Consider the following 17299-nt stretch of genomic DNA (forward strand, 5'->3'; position numbering starts at 1 on the left):
ATATGTGACAATTTTGTTAATAAAAATTGCATCCAAAAATCGCGATATATAAACTTTTTTAATTTTTGTAAATTCTATTTTTATAATTTTTCTTTACTTTACAATTTAATTATAATTAAATATTATATGATTTATTTTACGACAATTATAGGTTTTCCCAATGATAGATTTTTACAGATTTTTATATGTGCAGAGCATAAATGCAAATTTTAGTATAAACTTTAATTATCAATATAACTAAAATAGTTACAAAAATTATAACATATATTTGGGAAGTATAATATATAATAATAATTTTTTAGAAAAATATTTAGTGTTTCTTAATTTATAAACTTAAACAAAAAATTTTTAAACGTATATTTATTAGGCGAACTGTAGAATAACAGCTATTTCGAGATTTCAACGTGTCACTAAATATAACAGGTTATTTCGGAAAGTGCGTTATAATTGACTTTTAACTCTATTAATAGATCAATATTTAATAAAAGTTGCAATATGATATTTATTATAAAATTTGTTGAAAATGTGAACTATCATATATATTCTAATAATATCCATATGCATATATTCATGATTGCATGATGTTGATATGATATTCATATGATGTTCATATGATGCATTATATGATTGCAGTCTAAGAAATTTAATAAAAAAAAGATAATGTAAAACATCAATTATTCTACGATAATACATACTAATGGCCATACACTATTATTTATTAATAATTTCTGCTACATGTATATGCAACTACGTATGTAATGTTAAAGAACAATATTTTTATCTCTCTGTTAAATTTTATGCTTAAATTTTGAATCTGAATTTTACGATATGTAATAAATAACGTTATGTAGTACATATAATAAATGCAAAGTTTTATACATTCAAAGATATTTATTTTATGCACGAAGAAATTGAAAGGAAAATAATTTAATATCGGTTTCAAGAAATGGATAAATTGAAGAATTATTGTGGAAAAATACATGATAGAATACTTACTGTCTTACGGAAAGGCGACAGAATATTTTCAATATATACAATGTTCATAATATATATATTTACAATAATAATAAAATGTAAATTTAAATATAAAATTATATAAAATATTATTAAAAATATTTAAGACAAAAATTTTAAGTTAGTTATATAGTATAAATTTAAAACAAAAAAGTGTGTAAAATATGCGTGTAAAATATGTATATAAAATAAGAGCAGAGATATAAAATAAAAGGTTTAGGTTTTATATAAAAATAATACCAATATCCGGCTTTGTTAATCATTATTATTCTGTATATTAATAACTTTTAAATTATGCAAATATGGCAAATATAGAAAAAATAATAAGTTCTAATTTACAAAGCCAGATAGTAGTTTCGCATAATATATGTAAGAAAACATTTTATTTGTTACTTTATTCATTTTTTCAAATTATATTATATATTAAATTACATATTTACATTTTTTAGTATTAAATTTAATATATTATTTGCAATCAGTTTTTAAATTTCGAATTTTTAATTAGACTATTATTTAGTCAAAACTGAATGTACTCATTAAATTTATATTGAAGAAAGCTGTAAAATATTAAAAATTATATTTGAAAATATTTCTTTTAAAAGGAGCTATTAATAAATAATTTTGGCAAAACATTGTTTTTAATGTGGAACGTATATATTGAAAAAATTAAAATCTTTGATGATAAATATAAGTATATAGGCGCATAGATGTATGTTTTTTTTTGCTTTTGTTCATTGGCTTTCAATTTGTTTTTCATTTTAAGAGACATGACGTAAAAATCGCAATCACAGTTGAAATAATTGCATAAATCCATGACTAGCAGATCGTATCACGGAGAAATGTACATAATGTACATTTCCTAATAATAAGCTGAAAAAATCAGTTGTTTTTGACGTCTATTTTTCTTAATATTTATGTGCAAGACGTATTTTATTGTTTATAGATTTATTAAAATTATTTGTATGATATATTTCACGGTATTTGTCTGTCTTATCTTAATTGTAAATACCGTGTGCCAATGATTTTATATGTTTTACGTTAATTAATTTCCTTTAAATTGCATTATTATTTATATCTTATTTTGCATTATTGATAATCAGGAAATGCATGATTTTACAATTTCTTAGCATAATCTTATTAAATCGCACTAAAATCTTTTGTTTATTCCGTGATGAGATCTGCTAGTCAATGATTTATACAATTATATCAACTGTGATTGCGATTTTCTACGAAATTGAAAAATTCATGCTTATTTTCCTTCTTATTTGAGGGTAATACTTGCTGCAAAGTAACATAATTTGTAAACATTTTATGACTGAACATATGAGATATATTCAGTCATAAAATATGTTTATACAAATCATATTATGATGCTGCAATAAGTATTCCTGCAATAATGATTTATAAGATATAAATAATAATAATAATTTACAAGAAATGTTTGCTTCAATATATTGTATTTGAAAGTTTCGTTATTTCTTTTATATAAAGATACGTTCTACATTATTTGACTTTTTCATACATACCTTTTTTCGTTTATAAATACCTGTTATTGCTTTTATTCCACCTTTATTGTCTTCTTAGTTTTTGCATTGCTGAGTCATTTCATTTTTCTATTTTATTTCTTTCTCTCTCTCTTCTTTTTTCTTTCTTCTTCGCATCATTTATTTATTTTTCTTTATTATATAAGATGGTGCCCAAGACGGTTTATTCTTCTAACTTTTTTTTATAATCGCAACTAAAATTTATTTATTTAAAAAGTTTTTGACTTTTCTGCAAGATGCGCTGCCTTTTTTATTAGCACGATTATTATATCTCGTACGAGAATATAGTTTAACGCTAATCATATATTTCAGCGCTTGAAGTCGATGATTGTAGCACGCATCGTTTTTATCGAACCATCCACAATGTATTTTATTCGTTAAATCTACGCATTCATTGGTTATTTTGTTCAAAATTTGTGAGGAAGCCCAATAATTTTGCCACTTCTGATTAAATGCTATTAATTGTGTTTCAACCACTTTGGTAAAAACAGCTGTTGGTCGTATTAATTTTGTTACAGTAGGAGCGTCTTCGTCTATGTTTGGATATTCTCTAAATTCTATATACTTTTCATTTTCCGTTGCGTAATCCATTGGCGTTTTCATCATAATATTGCGACAATTATCGCAATTTGTTTTCGCAATGCTTCGTCGAGCTACATATCCAGCGAAAAATGCAATAGCATTTTGATCATAAAAGTTAAGCGGATTTATATTTTCCTGATCTTCGATATTATCATATTCTTCGAGAATTTTTGTATCTTCCATAAGCAGTTCATCTTCAGGATCAATATCATGTTGTATAACAGTATGACTTTCACTCATGAAATTTTCCATTGTCTTTATGAATTTACTCGGTGGATTAATAAGAGATTCCGTTTCTGGGCACAGAACATTGCCTTTTTCACTTGTTTGAATATATCCTGTACAGAGTATATGTCTAAGAGAAAGACGAACCATTCTTGCTGTAGGATTAGGGTTAAATCCTCCGCGCTGTCTTAATTTGGAGAATAAATGTTCGACGGAGTCTTGATTGCATAATCCAGTAGCAAGTTCGAATGTTTCATATTGCTTTTCCAGATCTTTATATGTTTTTAGAATAGCTTGTACTGTTAAGCTAAAGCCTTTCAAACAAGGAATTTTCGATATTCTTTCTGATGATGTGGACCATCTTGAACACCATCCAACAAAATCTGTTAATAAATCCTCAATATCAGGATTTTTATACGATAATAATCGTTTGCCACCAAATTTAATATTAAGGCTATAAGAATTACAGGCGTCAATTATTTTATTCATACGCTCTGTAAAGTCAGCCGTCGCTTCCCATGAACTTGTCTGTAATTGTTTTCCGTAGCCTGCTGTTCTCATTGCGGCTGCAAATTTATGACTGAATAATTGAAAAGCTCTTTTCACATTCATTGCTTCAAAAGTATTTGGATAAAGATGGGCTTCTGTTATGTGAGATAACAAATTTGAGCCTCCTTTTGCGGTATCATCAATGGACCAAGTTAATTCAAAATCAGCATATGATGCGATTACTTTTCCATCACAATACAAATATTTGTGTTGTCTTAGTAAACTCGCCAATCTTTTTACTAAATGCGGAAAATCATATGATGCATAGTATTTTTTTTCATTATGTATGAAGAATGGTTTATCCGAATTCACGCCAAGTTGACTATAAGCGCTCTGATTACATGTGCCTTGATCACATGTTACGAGTCGCACATCAGCACCTGTCTTGCTCAACTTATCTAAGCATTCTTTTACTAAAATAACAATTTCTTCCGCTTTCATACATTTACCTGGAAGAAAATATGCTAGTGGTTGACGCCAGGGATGACTCGCATTTATGCTGTCCAGACAAAATACAAATACGCATTTTGCTCTCTCATGTGTTCTTCCTAAAGGGCCAAGATCAACAAGCCCTTCTATTTGATCAAGTCTGAGTGAATATTCTTCATACGATTTAATATACATTTCGTCCCATTTCAAAGCGCATACTCTTTGTTCCTCGGATATCTTTGAGATTTTTTCTTGTAATTTTTTAAATATAAAATCGCAAAATCCTGGCATCATATTATATTCTTCGTGCCATCTTCTAATAGTTCTTTCTGCAGGAAAATTGCAACCTGCCTTTCGTAAGCGACGCAGTGCAGCAGCTGAATAATAAAAAAGCTGTTTTGAAAGAATTTTTTCTTGTTCTGTATATGGCGCATGTGGCGTATGTAGTTGTAAATTTATCATTGCTTTTGCAAGAGGATGCAATTCTTGCTCCTCGATTAAATTTTCTAGAAAAATTTTTTTACTTTTTTTATTTGTTCGTTTTTTAGGTATTTGCCGAGTCTTTAAACGGAATTTTAAACATTTTATAATACGACGCAAACGAGTATTTTCACGCTTTAAAGAATTAATTAATATTTCTGAATGAGTCTTATCTTTTTCATTTTTTTCTTTATTTATTGTACTTATCTGATCATGCGTAGGAACATTTTCGCACGTTGTAGGCTCTAAATGTATCCATTCCATTAGATCTTCTTCTGATGAAGTATCAAAATTCAACCGTGGTGGAAAATAAGTTCGTGATGGAGGCTGTTCAAATAATTGTTCATTTATTTCATCATTCTCGCAAGCTCTATCAAATGACGTCCCTGCTGTTGTATTATTGTTTATATTTCTAAGTTCCTCCCTTTTTTCCATTTCGTTTATTCTCTCAGCTGTTTCTATTATTATTTCAGATTCTTTTATTTCGTAAGTCGTTGAATCCAATGGGCACTGCGTCACGTTTTAATCTTTTTTTGTCTTCTCCCTTAAAACTGTCTATATTGAAGTGATTTGCACATAAACCGGCACGACGAACAGAATTGGCAGACCATTTTTCCAAATTAATATTTCCTGCAACAGAATTATGACACGTAACATTAATTATAAATATTTAATAACATTTTAATTGTTAACTTTTTTACAGAACCCATTCCAACAAATTTCTATAAAATAATTTTTTCAATAACACATTTTTATAATTGCTATATGTATATGTTCCATAATATTAATAAATAAAAAATATTTTGGTTATTAACTCAAAAAAAGCACATTATTATTTCTAAAAATAATTGAAGCCAAAACATAATATTGTATTAATTTATAAGACTATTAATAATTGAGGGCGCGGATCAAAGAACTCGCACTGCGCTCGAAATCGTGTAAAAGAATTGTCCAAACGTCACAGAGCACAAAAATTTTGAAAGTCGCAAAATTAATTTTTTTTAATATAGGCTTGTAGAGAATGACGAGACGGAACTTTTTTCTATTTGCAGTTTTTTTATTAGATGCTTATTTTTAATAATAAAAATAAAAAACTGAAAAATTTTTATCCCCAAATTCAATAAGATTTTAAGATATAAATCGTCGTAATTTGGCCAAATTTTGTTGAAATTGTTTGAAATTTGGTATACGCATGCAGTATAGTCTAGCGATGCCTCCAAAACAATAAAAAAGCTGAAAATCGTCTATTGTTTAATAATAATTAATTGCAAATTGAGGCCAATCGGTAACCACGTTTTTTTAGCTTCGCCGACAAAAAGTATCGAGGGAACTTGAAATTTGAAACAACTTCCAGTGAGACATTTGTTCCTCACTATTGAAGGAAGATTTCTGGAAATTTTCAGATCGATTCATTGAAAATTTGCGGAAATATGCATTTTATAAAAAAACATGCGACGCCGCCAATGATAGCTCCGTGAGCGCTGGGCACCATCAGGCAGCGTACTCGCCGTTCGGTATTCCAGGACTCGATTTTATAATAATTTTTTAATGGTTATACATTTGAACAATCGCTCACTTCCCACGAAATATCGAAATGATAAACTATTATTTATACGGTTCCTTAATTAAATACTTTTATTATTATTATTTCGAAATATTTCACATATACTCCAGAGACGCGGTTTCTAGGACGATAGTAATTTAACAAATAACAATAGTTAAAATTGTAAAAAATCATTATAAAATCGAATCCTGGAAAGCCGAACGGCGAGTACGCTGCCTGATGGTGCCCAGCGCTCACGGAGCTATCATTGGCGACGTCGCATGTTTTCTTATAAAATGCATATTTCCGCAAATTTTCAATGAATCGATCTGAAAATTTCCAGAAATCTTCCTTCAATAGTAAGGAACAAATGTCTCACTGGAAGTTGTTTCAAATTTCAAGTTCCCTCGATACTTTTTGTCGACAAAATTAAAAAAACGTGGTTACCGATTGGCCTCAATTTGCAATTAATTATTATTAAACAATAGGCGATTTTCAGCTTCTTTATTGTTTTGTAGGCATCGCTAGACTATACTGCATACGTATATCTAATTTCAAACAATTTCAACAAAATTTGGCCAAATTACGACGATTTATATCTTAAAATCTTATTGAATTTATAAAAATTTTTCAGTTTTTTATTTTTATTAATAAAAATAAGCATCTAACAAAAAAACTGCAAATAGAAAAAAGTTCCGTCTCGTCATTCTTTACAAACCTATATTTAAAAAATTTAATTTTGCGACTTTCAAAATTTTCATGCTCTGAGACGTTTGGACAATACTTTTGCAGGATTTCGAGCGTTGGGAGAGTTCTTTGATCCGCGCCCTCAATTAATATATACAATGTCTGTATATATGAATAATGTCAAGAATTGCAATGTAAACAATTATATATAAATAAATAATATTTACATTTTAATTATAATTGAAATATATTATATTAAAAAATCTTTCTTAATGAATGATAAAAAATGTTTCACATTATAAAAAATTTGTAAATGGAATATATGTTAATAATATTTCTAATAAACATATTGTGTGTGTGTGTGTGTATGTAAACAAATACGATGTATATCAATGCTCGGAATTACTTCAGCTTCTCAACCGATTCTCACGGCACGCCTCCTTTCCTCTCCTTACCGCGCGCGCCGTAGCCGCTAGGACCAGCGCCGCCGAGCGTTAGGAGCGACGCTATCCGATTAGTTTACTATCCACTTAAAAAAAAAACGCGTCAGCAATAGTACCTCATGAGTGACATGAAAATGTATTGAAATATTTCCGCATAAAAAATTTAAAAATGAAAAAAATATTTTTAATAAATTTTTTTAACTTTTAATGATCAAGGGAAAAGAACCCAACATTAATTGGAGCAGTGCGCACGGTAAGAAGAAGAAAGAAGGCATGTGCCGTGAGAATCGACTGAAAAGCTGAAGTAATTTCGAGCACTGATGTATACAATCGCATGTAATGAATGTTAAAAATTTGAACGTTTAAGAAAAATATATCTGTTATATTTTTGGATATATGTACTTCCGAATGTCCCCTACTCCCGATCGACATGAAATTTTATACATAAATACTATTTGATATGAGGAATAAAGTGCGCGTAGTCCCAACTTCGGTTTAAAAAAAAAATTTTTTTTTTAATTATTATTTTTTTAACATTATTTTGATAAATATTAACACGCACTTTATTCCTCACATCAAATAGTCTTTATGTGTACAATTTCAAGTCGATCGGAAGTAGGGGACATTCGAAACTACACCCATATTTTTTATCTTTGACACGAATTGAAATGAAATAATATAAATGTCTTGCGGTACTTTTTTTCTACACGACAACGGTATCGAATTACCGCGTCAGTGTATCGTGAATGTAAACACATGTAGTATCCGCTCTCTTCTCTTTTTCATCTTGCGAAGTCCGCTAGAACATTTGCCGCGATACGGCAGCAGGATATCAGAAACAAACGCGGCTCATAGGCTGCAGTGGAGGAGATAAACACGAGCGAAAGGAGCGTACATGTGATACATTACGCTGTTTTCGCTTGTGTGTTTATCTCCTCTACTGCGCAATGTGGCCAGATTTGAGACGCAAACAGCAGCAGCAGGAATGAAGGGGTACCGCACACATGCGCAAGCCACGTACATGTGAAGCGCGGAGCTCACATGTATGTGGCTTGCACATGTGTGTGGTTATCCCTTCATTCCTGCTGCTGCTGTTGTGTTTCAAATCTGGCTACACTGGCTACACTGCTACTGCCGTTAGAGATCACTCGTTTTTTGGCTGCCCAATTAGTCCATATCAGATGGACTAATTTCAAGAAAAGATCTTAGTGACGACAATGATGTCGACGACGACGGGTACGAGCACGACGGTGCCGGTCCCGGTGACGACAATGACGTCGACGACGGCAGGTACGAGCATGGCGGTGCCGGTCCCGGTGACGACAATGACGTCGACGACGGCGGGTACGAGCATGGCGGTGCCGGTCCCGGTGACGACAATGACGTCGACGACGGCGGGTACGAGCATGGCGGTGCCGGTCCCGGTGACGACAATGACGTCGACGACGGCGAATACAAGCACGGTGGTGCCGGTCCCGGTGACGACAATGACGTCGACGACGGCGGGTACGAGCATGGCGGTGCCGGTCCCGGTGACGACAATGACGTCGACGACGGCGGGTACGAGCACGGCGGTGCCGGTCCCGGTGACGACAATGACGTCGACGACGGCGGGTACGAGCATGGCGGTGCCGGTCCCGGTGACGACAATGACGTCGACGACGGCGAATACAAGCACGGTGGTGCCGGTCCCGGTGACGACAATGACGTCGACGACGGCGGGTACGAGCACGGCGGCAACGATGCTTACGGCGATGCCGGTGACAACGGACACACTACTTTCTTTAAATGTTAGTAACATTTGTTTATTTATAATTTAATTTAATAATTTTTCTTGATAAATTTATTCATAATTTGATTTAAAGTTTGACTTTAAAAAGAAATAGTTAAATAAATTATTAATGTAAATATTAATGATTTAATTAATGATTAAAAGAATTTATGTACTTTTTGAATACGCAAAATATTTTGTATTCATTTTTTTCTTAAAATTATAATTTTAAAATTAAAATATTTTAAATGCTTAATCTTTTAAAGATATATAGTTATAAAAACATTTTTATGCAGATTCTATATGTACATTATATTTTAGGTACAACAATTAAAAAGGATAATAACAGAAGCAGTTCGTCGAGGAAGAGGAGGTAAGGGAAGAGGCAGGGGCAGAGAAAGAGGCCGGGGCAGAGGAAGAGGCCGGGGCAGAGGAAGAGGCCGAGGCAGAGGAGGCAGAGGTGGACGAAATGGCGTCACTAATGTATATAATTATTACAACTGACATTAATATAAAAACTATTCTACTTATTATACTTATATATTATACTTATACTTATTAATATATATTATACTTATTAATAGATATAATATATATTATATTTATACAGGCATACATAACATACACACACACATACACACACAAAGTTACAAATACGATATTTTTCTGTAAACATTAAACATTTTTATAATAAATAAATGTAAACTTTTTTATGAGAATAAAAAATTACTATTATATAATAATTTTATTTATAAAAAAATTGTTCTACCCTTTTTCTCATCTTCTTTCCGCTTTTTCAATTTTTCCCTTCCCTCTCTCTCTCTCTCTCTTTATTTTTTAAAATTATATTTTTTTTTATTATTAAAATGGACGAAATTAGTAGCTAAAAGAAATAAATAAGATAGAGAATAAATAAAACAATTTTAACGTAAAATTTGTTTCTTATTGAATATTTCTATTTCTTTTTTTTCTAATATCTCTTGTCCAATGTGCAGCAGCTCTTATGTTAACGTGAATGAAATCGAATAGCGCATCATATTAATACCTTTGGGTTCTATTCTATCTTTTTTGCAATATGCCTTCAATTCTTATATAAAAAAAATTTAAGTACTTTATATTATGTATATATATATATATATATATATATATACACAAGGTGAATAAAAAAGTACTGGAACTCCAGAATATCTCTAAAAATATGAGTTTTATAAAAAAATGTTTCAAATAAAAGTTGTAAGATTTAATAAGACCTATTTATTGATCTTATCAGTTTGACCTTGGGTGGAAAGGCTTCGGAGATTTGAAGGTCTTCATTTTTGTAAACGGAACCATCCTAATTTTTTTATAGAAATTGATTCCTCGCAATATTCGGCGTAAAAAGTTATAAATATAGGATGGCCAAAAATTGAACAGTTTACGAGATATTTTATATTTTAATTAGACATAATTTTACTCAAATTATGAAATATCTCGTCAAATATTCATTTTTCAATCCTACCTCAACACTTTTATGCACAAAATAATGAGAAGAATCGATTGGTGTACAAAAATACATAGTTGTTTTTAAGAAAAAAATATATTATTTCAGCTACATATTTTTTCTGAAAGACAATTATGTGTTTTTTTTTACACCAATCGATTCCTCTCATTATTTTGTGCATAAAAGTGTTAAGGTAAGATTGAAAAATGAATATTTGACGAGATATTTCATAATTTGTGTAAAATTATGTCTAATTAAAGTATAAAATATCTCGTAAACTGTTCAATTTTTGGCCATCTTATTTTTATAGCATTTTACGCCGAATATTGCAAGGAATCGATTGATATAAAAAAATTAGGATAGTTCCGTTTAAAAAAATGAAGATGACCTTTCAATCTCCGACGCGTCTCCACCTAAGGTCAAATTGATAAGATCAGTAAATAGATCTTTTTAAATCCAACAACTTTTATCTGAAACATTTTTTTATAAAACTCATATTTTTAGAGATATTCTGGAGTTCCAGTACTTTTTTATTCACCTTGTATATATATATATATATATATATATATATATAATGTAAAGTACTTAAATTTTTTTTATATAAGAATTGAAGGCATGTTGCAAAAAAGATGGAATAGAACCCAAAGGTATTAATATGATGCACTATTCGATTTTATTCACGTTAACATAAGAGCTGCTGCACATTGGACAAGAGATATTAGAAAAAAAAGAAATAGAAATATTCAATAAGAAACAAATTTTACGTTAAAATTGTTTTATTTATTCTCTATCTTATTTATTTCTTTTAGCTACTAATTTCGTCCATTTTAATAATAAAAAAAAATATAATTTTAAAAAATAAAGAGAGAGAGAGAGAGAGGGAAGGGAAAAATTGAAAAAGCGGAAAGAAGATGAGAAAAAGGGTAGAACAATTTTTTTATAAATAAAATTATTATATAATAGTAATTTTTTATTCTCATAAAAAAGTTTACATTTATTTATTATAAAAATGTTTAATGTTTACAGAAAAATATCTTATTTGTAACTTTGTGTGTGTATGTGTGTGTGTATGTTATGTATGCCTGTATAAATATAATATATATTATATCTATTAATAAGTATAATATATATTAATAAGTATAAGTATAATATATAAGTATAATAAGTAGAATAGTTTTTATATTAATGTCAGTTGTAATAATTATATACATTAGTGACGCCATTTCGTCCACCTCTGCCTCCTCTGCCTCGGCCTCTTCCTCTGCCCCGGCCTCTTCCTCTGCCCCGGCCTCTTTCTCTGCCCCTGCCTCTTCCCGTACCTCCTCTTCCTCGACGAACTGCTTCTGTTATTATCCTTTTTAATTGTTGTACCTAAAATATAATGTACATATAGAATCTGCATAAAAATGTTTTTATAACTATATATCTTTAAAAGATTAAGCATTTAAAATATTTTAATTTTAAAATTATAATTTTAAGAAAAAAATGAATACAAAATATTTTGCGTATTCAAAAAGTACATAAATTCTTTTAATCATTAATTAAATCATTAATATTTACATTAATAATTTATTTAACTATTTCTTTTTAAAGTCAAACTTTAAATCAAATTATGAATAAATTTATCAAGAAAAATTATTAAATTAAATTATAAATAAACAAATGTTACTAACATTTAAAGAAAGTAGTGTGTCCGTTGTCACCGGCATCGCCGTAAGCATCGTTGCCGCCGTGCTCGTACCCGCCGTCGTCGACGTCATTGTCGTCACCGGGACCGGCACCACCGTGCTTGTATTCGCCGTCGTCGACGTCATTGTCGTCACCGGGACCGGCACCGCCATGCTCGTACCCGCCGTCGTCGACGTCATTGTCGTCACCGGGACCGGCACCGCCGTGCTCGTACCCGCCGTCGTCGACGTCATTGTCGTCACCGGGACCGGCACCGCCATGCTCGTACCCGCCGTCGTCGACGTCATTGTCGTCACCGGGACCGGCACCACCGTGCTTGTATTCGCCGTCGTCGACGTCATTGTCGTCACCGGGACCGGCACCGCCATGCTCGTACCCGCCGTCGTCGACGTCATTGTCGTCACCGGGACCGGCACCGCCATGCTCGTACCCGCCGTCGTCGACGTCATTGTCGTCACCGGGACCGGCACCACCGTGCTTGTATTCGCCGTCGTCGACGTCATTGTCGTCACCGGGACCGGCACCGCCATGCTCGTACCCGCCGTCATCGACGTCATTGTCGTCACCGGGACCGGCACCGCCATGCTCGTACCTGCCGTCGTCGACGTCATTGTCGTCACCGGGACCGGCACCGTCGTGCTCGTACCCGTCGTCGTCGACATCATTGTCGTCACTAAGATCTTTTCTTGAAATTAGTCCATCTGATATGGACTAATTGGGCAGCCAAAAAACGAGTGATCTCTAACGGCAGTAGCAGTGTAGCCAGTGTAGCCAGATTTGAAACACAACAGCAGCAGCAGGAATGAAGGGATAACCACATACATGTGAGCTCCGCGCTTCACATGTACGTGGCTTGCGCATGTGTGCGGTACCCCTTCATTCCTGCTGCTGCTGTTTGCGTCTCAAATCTGGCCACATTGCGCAGTAGAGGAGATAAACACACAAGCGAAAACAGCGTAATGTATCACATGTACGCTCCTTTCGCTCGTGTTTATCTCCTCCACTGCAGCCTATGAGCCGCGTTTGTTTCTGATATCCTGCTGCCGTATCGCGGCAAATGTTCTAGCGGACTTCGCAAGATGAAAAAGAGAAGAGAGCGGATACTACATGTGTTTACATTCACGATACACTGACGCGGTAATTCGATACCGTTGTCGTGTAGAAAAAAAGTACCGCAAGACATTTATATTATTTCATTTCAATTCGTGTCAAAGATAAAAAATATGGGTGTAGTTTCGAATGTCCCCTACTTCCGATCGACTTGAAATTGTACACATAAAGACTATTTGATGTGAGGAATAAAGTGCGTGTTAATATTTATCAAAATAATGTTAAAAAAATAATAATTAAAAAAAAAAATTTTTTTTTTAAACCGAAGTTGGGACTACGCGCACTTTATTCCTCATATCAAATAGTATTTATGTATAAAATTTCATGTCGATCGGGAGTAGGGGACATTCGGAAGTACATATATCCAAAAATATAACAGATATATTTTTCTTAAACGTTCAAATTTTTAACATTCATTACATGCGATTGTATACATCAGTGCTCGAAATTACTTCAGCTTTTCAGTCGATTCTCACGGCACATGCCTTCTTTCTTCTTCTTACCGTGCGCACTGCTCCAATTAATGTTGGGTTCTTTTCCCTTGATCATTAAAAGTTAAAAAAATTTATTAAAAATATTTTTTTCATTTTTAAATTTTTTATGCGGAAATATTTCAATACATTTTCATGTCACTCATGAGGTACTATTGCTGACGCGTTTTTTTTTTAAGTGGATAGTAAACTAATCGGATAGCATTGCTCCTAACGCTCGGCGGCGCTAGTCCTAGCGGCTACGGCGCGCGCGGTAAGGAGAGGAAAGGAGGCGTGCCGTGAGAATCGGTTGAGAAGCTGAAGTAATTCCGAGCATTGATATACATCGTATTTGTTTACACACACACACACACACACGCGCGCGCGCGCGCATACACACATTTGACATTATAATAAATTAGTAGATACTTTATAGCACTGTTATAAGTACAAATTATTTTTTAATTTATTTATCATTTTATAAACTCATTAAGTAACATTTAGATTAGCCATCAATTCTTACATTTTTATCTTATTTACGTGTTTTATATAACTTTAAATGATTTTTTTTTTAACAGTGTGATTTTACACCAGATTTCGTATCTTGCCAAAAATAAAAACTTACCGCTGTTACGTATCCACATTTTCTGTCTTGTATCCGTCTTCGATGGGAATCTAAATAAATGAGTTCCCGTGGAATATCGCCCATTATGACAGTTTCTATACACGCATTTATCATAAATAGTTTCTACATTGCACTGATTACTCATTATTATTTTTGTTTGTAAAATCTTGTATACTCAAAACTTTTTTAATCACGTCTTCTATTTATCCTAGAACTCACAAAACTACAATTACACTTTACAAGTAATGAGAGAAAATTAGCAATAATAAAATAAATAAATAGTAATAAACATAGTAAATATTACATTAAAATAAAAGTAAATAAAAAAAATATATAAAAAATGAATAAAAAGAAAGAAAGAAAAAAAGAATGAAGAAAGATGTAATGGAAAAAGAGAGAATAGAAATAAATATATAAAACACTTAAACTAATTTTATAAAATTGAACACTGCACTGCAAAACGACCGAAATATTCACATTCACAAGTCAACTATTTATATTATCTTTTAATCGAACACTGCTCCGCGACACAATTAAAAATGAAATTTTTTACAAGTCCTTTTTTCACAAATCCTTCACAAGTCAAATATCTGTTGTCCACTATTGTCAACGTGATAACACTGCTCCGCGACACAATTAAAAATGAAATGTTTGACAAGTCCTTCCTTCACAAATCCTTCACAAGTCAACTATCTGTTGTCCACTATTGTCAACGTGATAACACTGCTCCGCGACACAATTAAAAATGAAATGTTTAACAAGTCCTTCCTTCACAAATCCTTCGCAAGTCAACTATCTGTTGTCCACTATTGTCAACGTGATACTAGAACTTCTCTCCCTTTTCACAAGACTGAGCGTGTTATTATGGAGATGCTATTTTGTTTCAAGTGACGCGAGTTTATACTAGGTATATGCAGTGTCCCAAAAGTCCCGCAACAGGCAAATATCTCGAAAATAAAGCATTTTTGAGAAAAATGTTTCAAATAAAAGTTGTAGGGTTTAAAAAGATTTATTTACTGATCTTATTAGTTTAACCTTGGGTGGAGTCCCCAAGATCATATAAAGGTCAAGTTGAATTTTTTAAATGAAACTCCTCATTTTTTATTGCATGTTCTTGTAGCTAAAGTCGAGACGTTTACAAAACACTATAATAAAGTATTTTTTTATTAAGTATTTTTTGAGTTATTTTATATCTTAATCTGACATATTTTAATATAAAATCTAAAAAATCTCATAAAATATTTAGTTTGTCATAATCTTACCGTAATACTTATATGTATAGAATAATGATACGAATCAAGTGGTGTAAAGAAAACGTATAATTATTAAAAAAGTACATTGTAAATTACATTTTTTCTTTTCTTAAAAATAATAATGAGTTTTTTTACACCAATTGATTTATCTTATTGTTCTGTACATAAAAATATTACGGTAAGATTATCGAAAACTAAATATTTTATGAGACATTTTAGATTTTATATCAAAATATGTCAGATTAAGATATAAAATAACTCGAAAAGTACTTAATGAAAAAATACTTTTTTATGTTGTTTTGAAAACGTTTCGACTTTACCTACAAGAATATGCAATAAAAATAGGAAGTTCCATTTAAAACATTAAATTTGATCTTTATATAATTTCGAGAACTCTATCCAAGGTCAAACTAATAAGATCAGTAAATAGATCTTTTTAAACTCTACAACTTTTATTTGAAACATTTTTCTCAAAAATGCTTTATTTTCGAGATATTTGCCTGTTGCGGAACATTTGGGACACTTTGTATTTATATAAGTAACTCGCGTATATATATATATGTATCTAAAGTTATAATCTTGCAACGTAAAAATTGTAAAGTAAGGACAAAATATAAAAATAGAATTTACAAAAATTAAAAAAGTTTATATGTCACGATTCTTGGATGCAATTTTTATTAACAAAATTGTCACATATATTGATGTTAAAAAGAACTTATTGTAAATTAAGCTTTAACATAAAAATAAATAAATGACACGTGCATGTTTTTATTGAAAATTTATTTTATATACATCAATGTTACCCTACTAGCTCTGTGTTACCGACATTTTGTGCACATAGCATAGAACAGAACCAAACATTGTGCACATAGCATGGAACAGAACCAAACATTGTGCACATAGCATGTTACCCACTGGAAAGTATCATGCACATGGCTTAGTAGTTCAATGTGCACGTTTTGTGCACATAGAGGCGTCTTGAATTGTGGTTGCAGCTAAATCGGGGGGATGACCGCTCTCAGGCTACTCTCTGGTACAAGCATCCTCGTACTCCCGCCGAGCGCACTCGGCCTCTCTAGGCACCGATCTTCGTGCAACGGGCATTCCCGTGCACCAAGCCGGATTGCCGTTCTATTCTCGCCTTTGTACGAGCGTTCTCGTACTTCCGCCGAGCGTAATCGGCATCCTAATCCATATATCGCGTTTATTCGCCGGGATTTCGAATCGTAATCCACCCGGCAGGCAAAACCGCGTCGACCAATCCGCGCCGCCGAATAGTCCGCATCGATCTATTATCGAACGGACTCGCGACACTCTACGAACGCACTCACCGACCAGCGCTCCGTCGTGTGCCAACCGTTACGACTCGATCACAACGCGCCTGCGCCGATCGTTCCGCCGATCG

The 17299-nt window shown here is 32.4% G+C and overlaps 2 protein-coding genes across 2 annotated transcripts; one reads left to right on the forward strand and one right to left on the reverse strand.

Annotated features, from left to right (window-relative positions):
- The first annotated feature begins 8500 nt into the window (after positions 1–8500).
- Positions 8501–9291, forward strand: LOC136999502 (uncharacterized). Its single transcript, XM_067353843.1, has 2 exons — positions 8501–8539; positions 8668–9291. The coding sequence occupies exons 1-2, from the start codon at positions 8501–8503 to the stop codon at positions 9289–9291; spliced, it is 663 nt and encodes a 220-aa protein (XP_067209944.1).
- A 2411-nt stretch (positions 9292–11702) lies between these two features.
- Positions 11703–14725, reverse strand: LOC136999503 (uncharacterized). The gene is made up of 3 exons (XM_067353844.1): positions 14642–14725; positions 12421–13147; positions 11703–12118 (listed from the first exon to the last, which is right to left on the reverse strand). The coding sequence occupies exons 1-3, from the start codon at positions 14723–14725 to the stop codon at positions 11958–11960; spliced, it is 972 nt and encodes a 323-aa protein (XP_067209945.1). The 3' UTR covers positions 11703–11957.
- Between the last annotated feature and the right edge of the window lie 2574 nt (positions 14726–17299).

Source organism: Linepithema humile, chromosome 4 (assembly GCF_040581485.1).
Source record: "Linepithema humile isolate Giens D197 chromosome 4, Lhum_UNIL_v1.0, whole genome shotgun sequence".
NCBI lineage: Eukaryota > Metazoa > Arthropoda > Insecta > Hymenoptera > Formicidae > Linepithema > Linepithema humile.

Bases quoted from the DNA above. Each gene is read 5' to 3' on its own strand.
- LOC136999502 (XM_067353843.1), top strand. From the start codon at position 8,501: ATGCGCAAGCCACGTACATGTGAAGCGCGGAGCTCACAT. The intron at 8,540-8,667 runs GTATGTGGCTTG...CTGCCCAATTAG, and splicing joins GTGAAGCGCGGAGCTCACAT to TCCATATCAGATGGACTAAT.
- LOC136999503 (XM_067353844.1), bottom strand. From the start codon at position 14,725: ATGGGCGATATTCCACGGGAACTCATTTATTTAGATTCCCATCGAAGA. The intron at 13,148-14,641 runs GTAAGTTTTTAT...CTGCCCAATTAG, and splicing joins AATGTGGATACGTAACAGCG to TCCATATCAGATGGACTAAT. The intron at 12,119-12,420 runs GTTAGTAACATT...ATTATATTTTAG, and splicing joins ACACACTACTTTCTTTAAAT to GTACAACAATTAAAAAGGAT.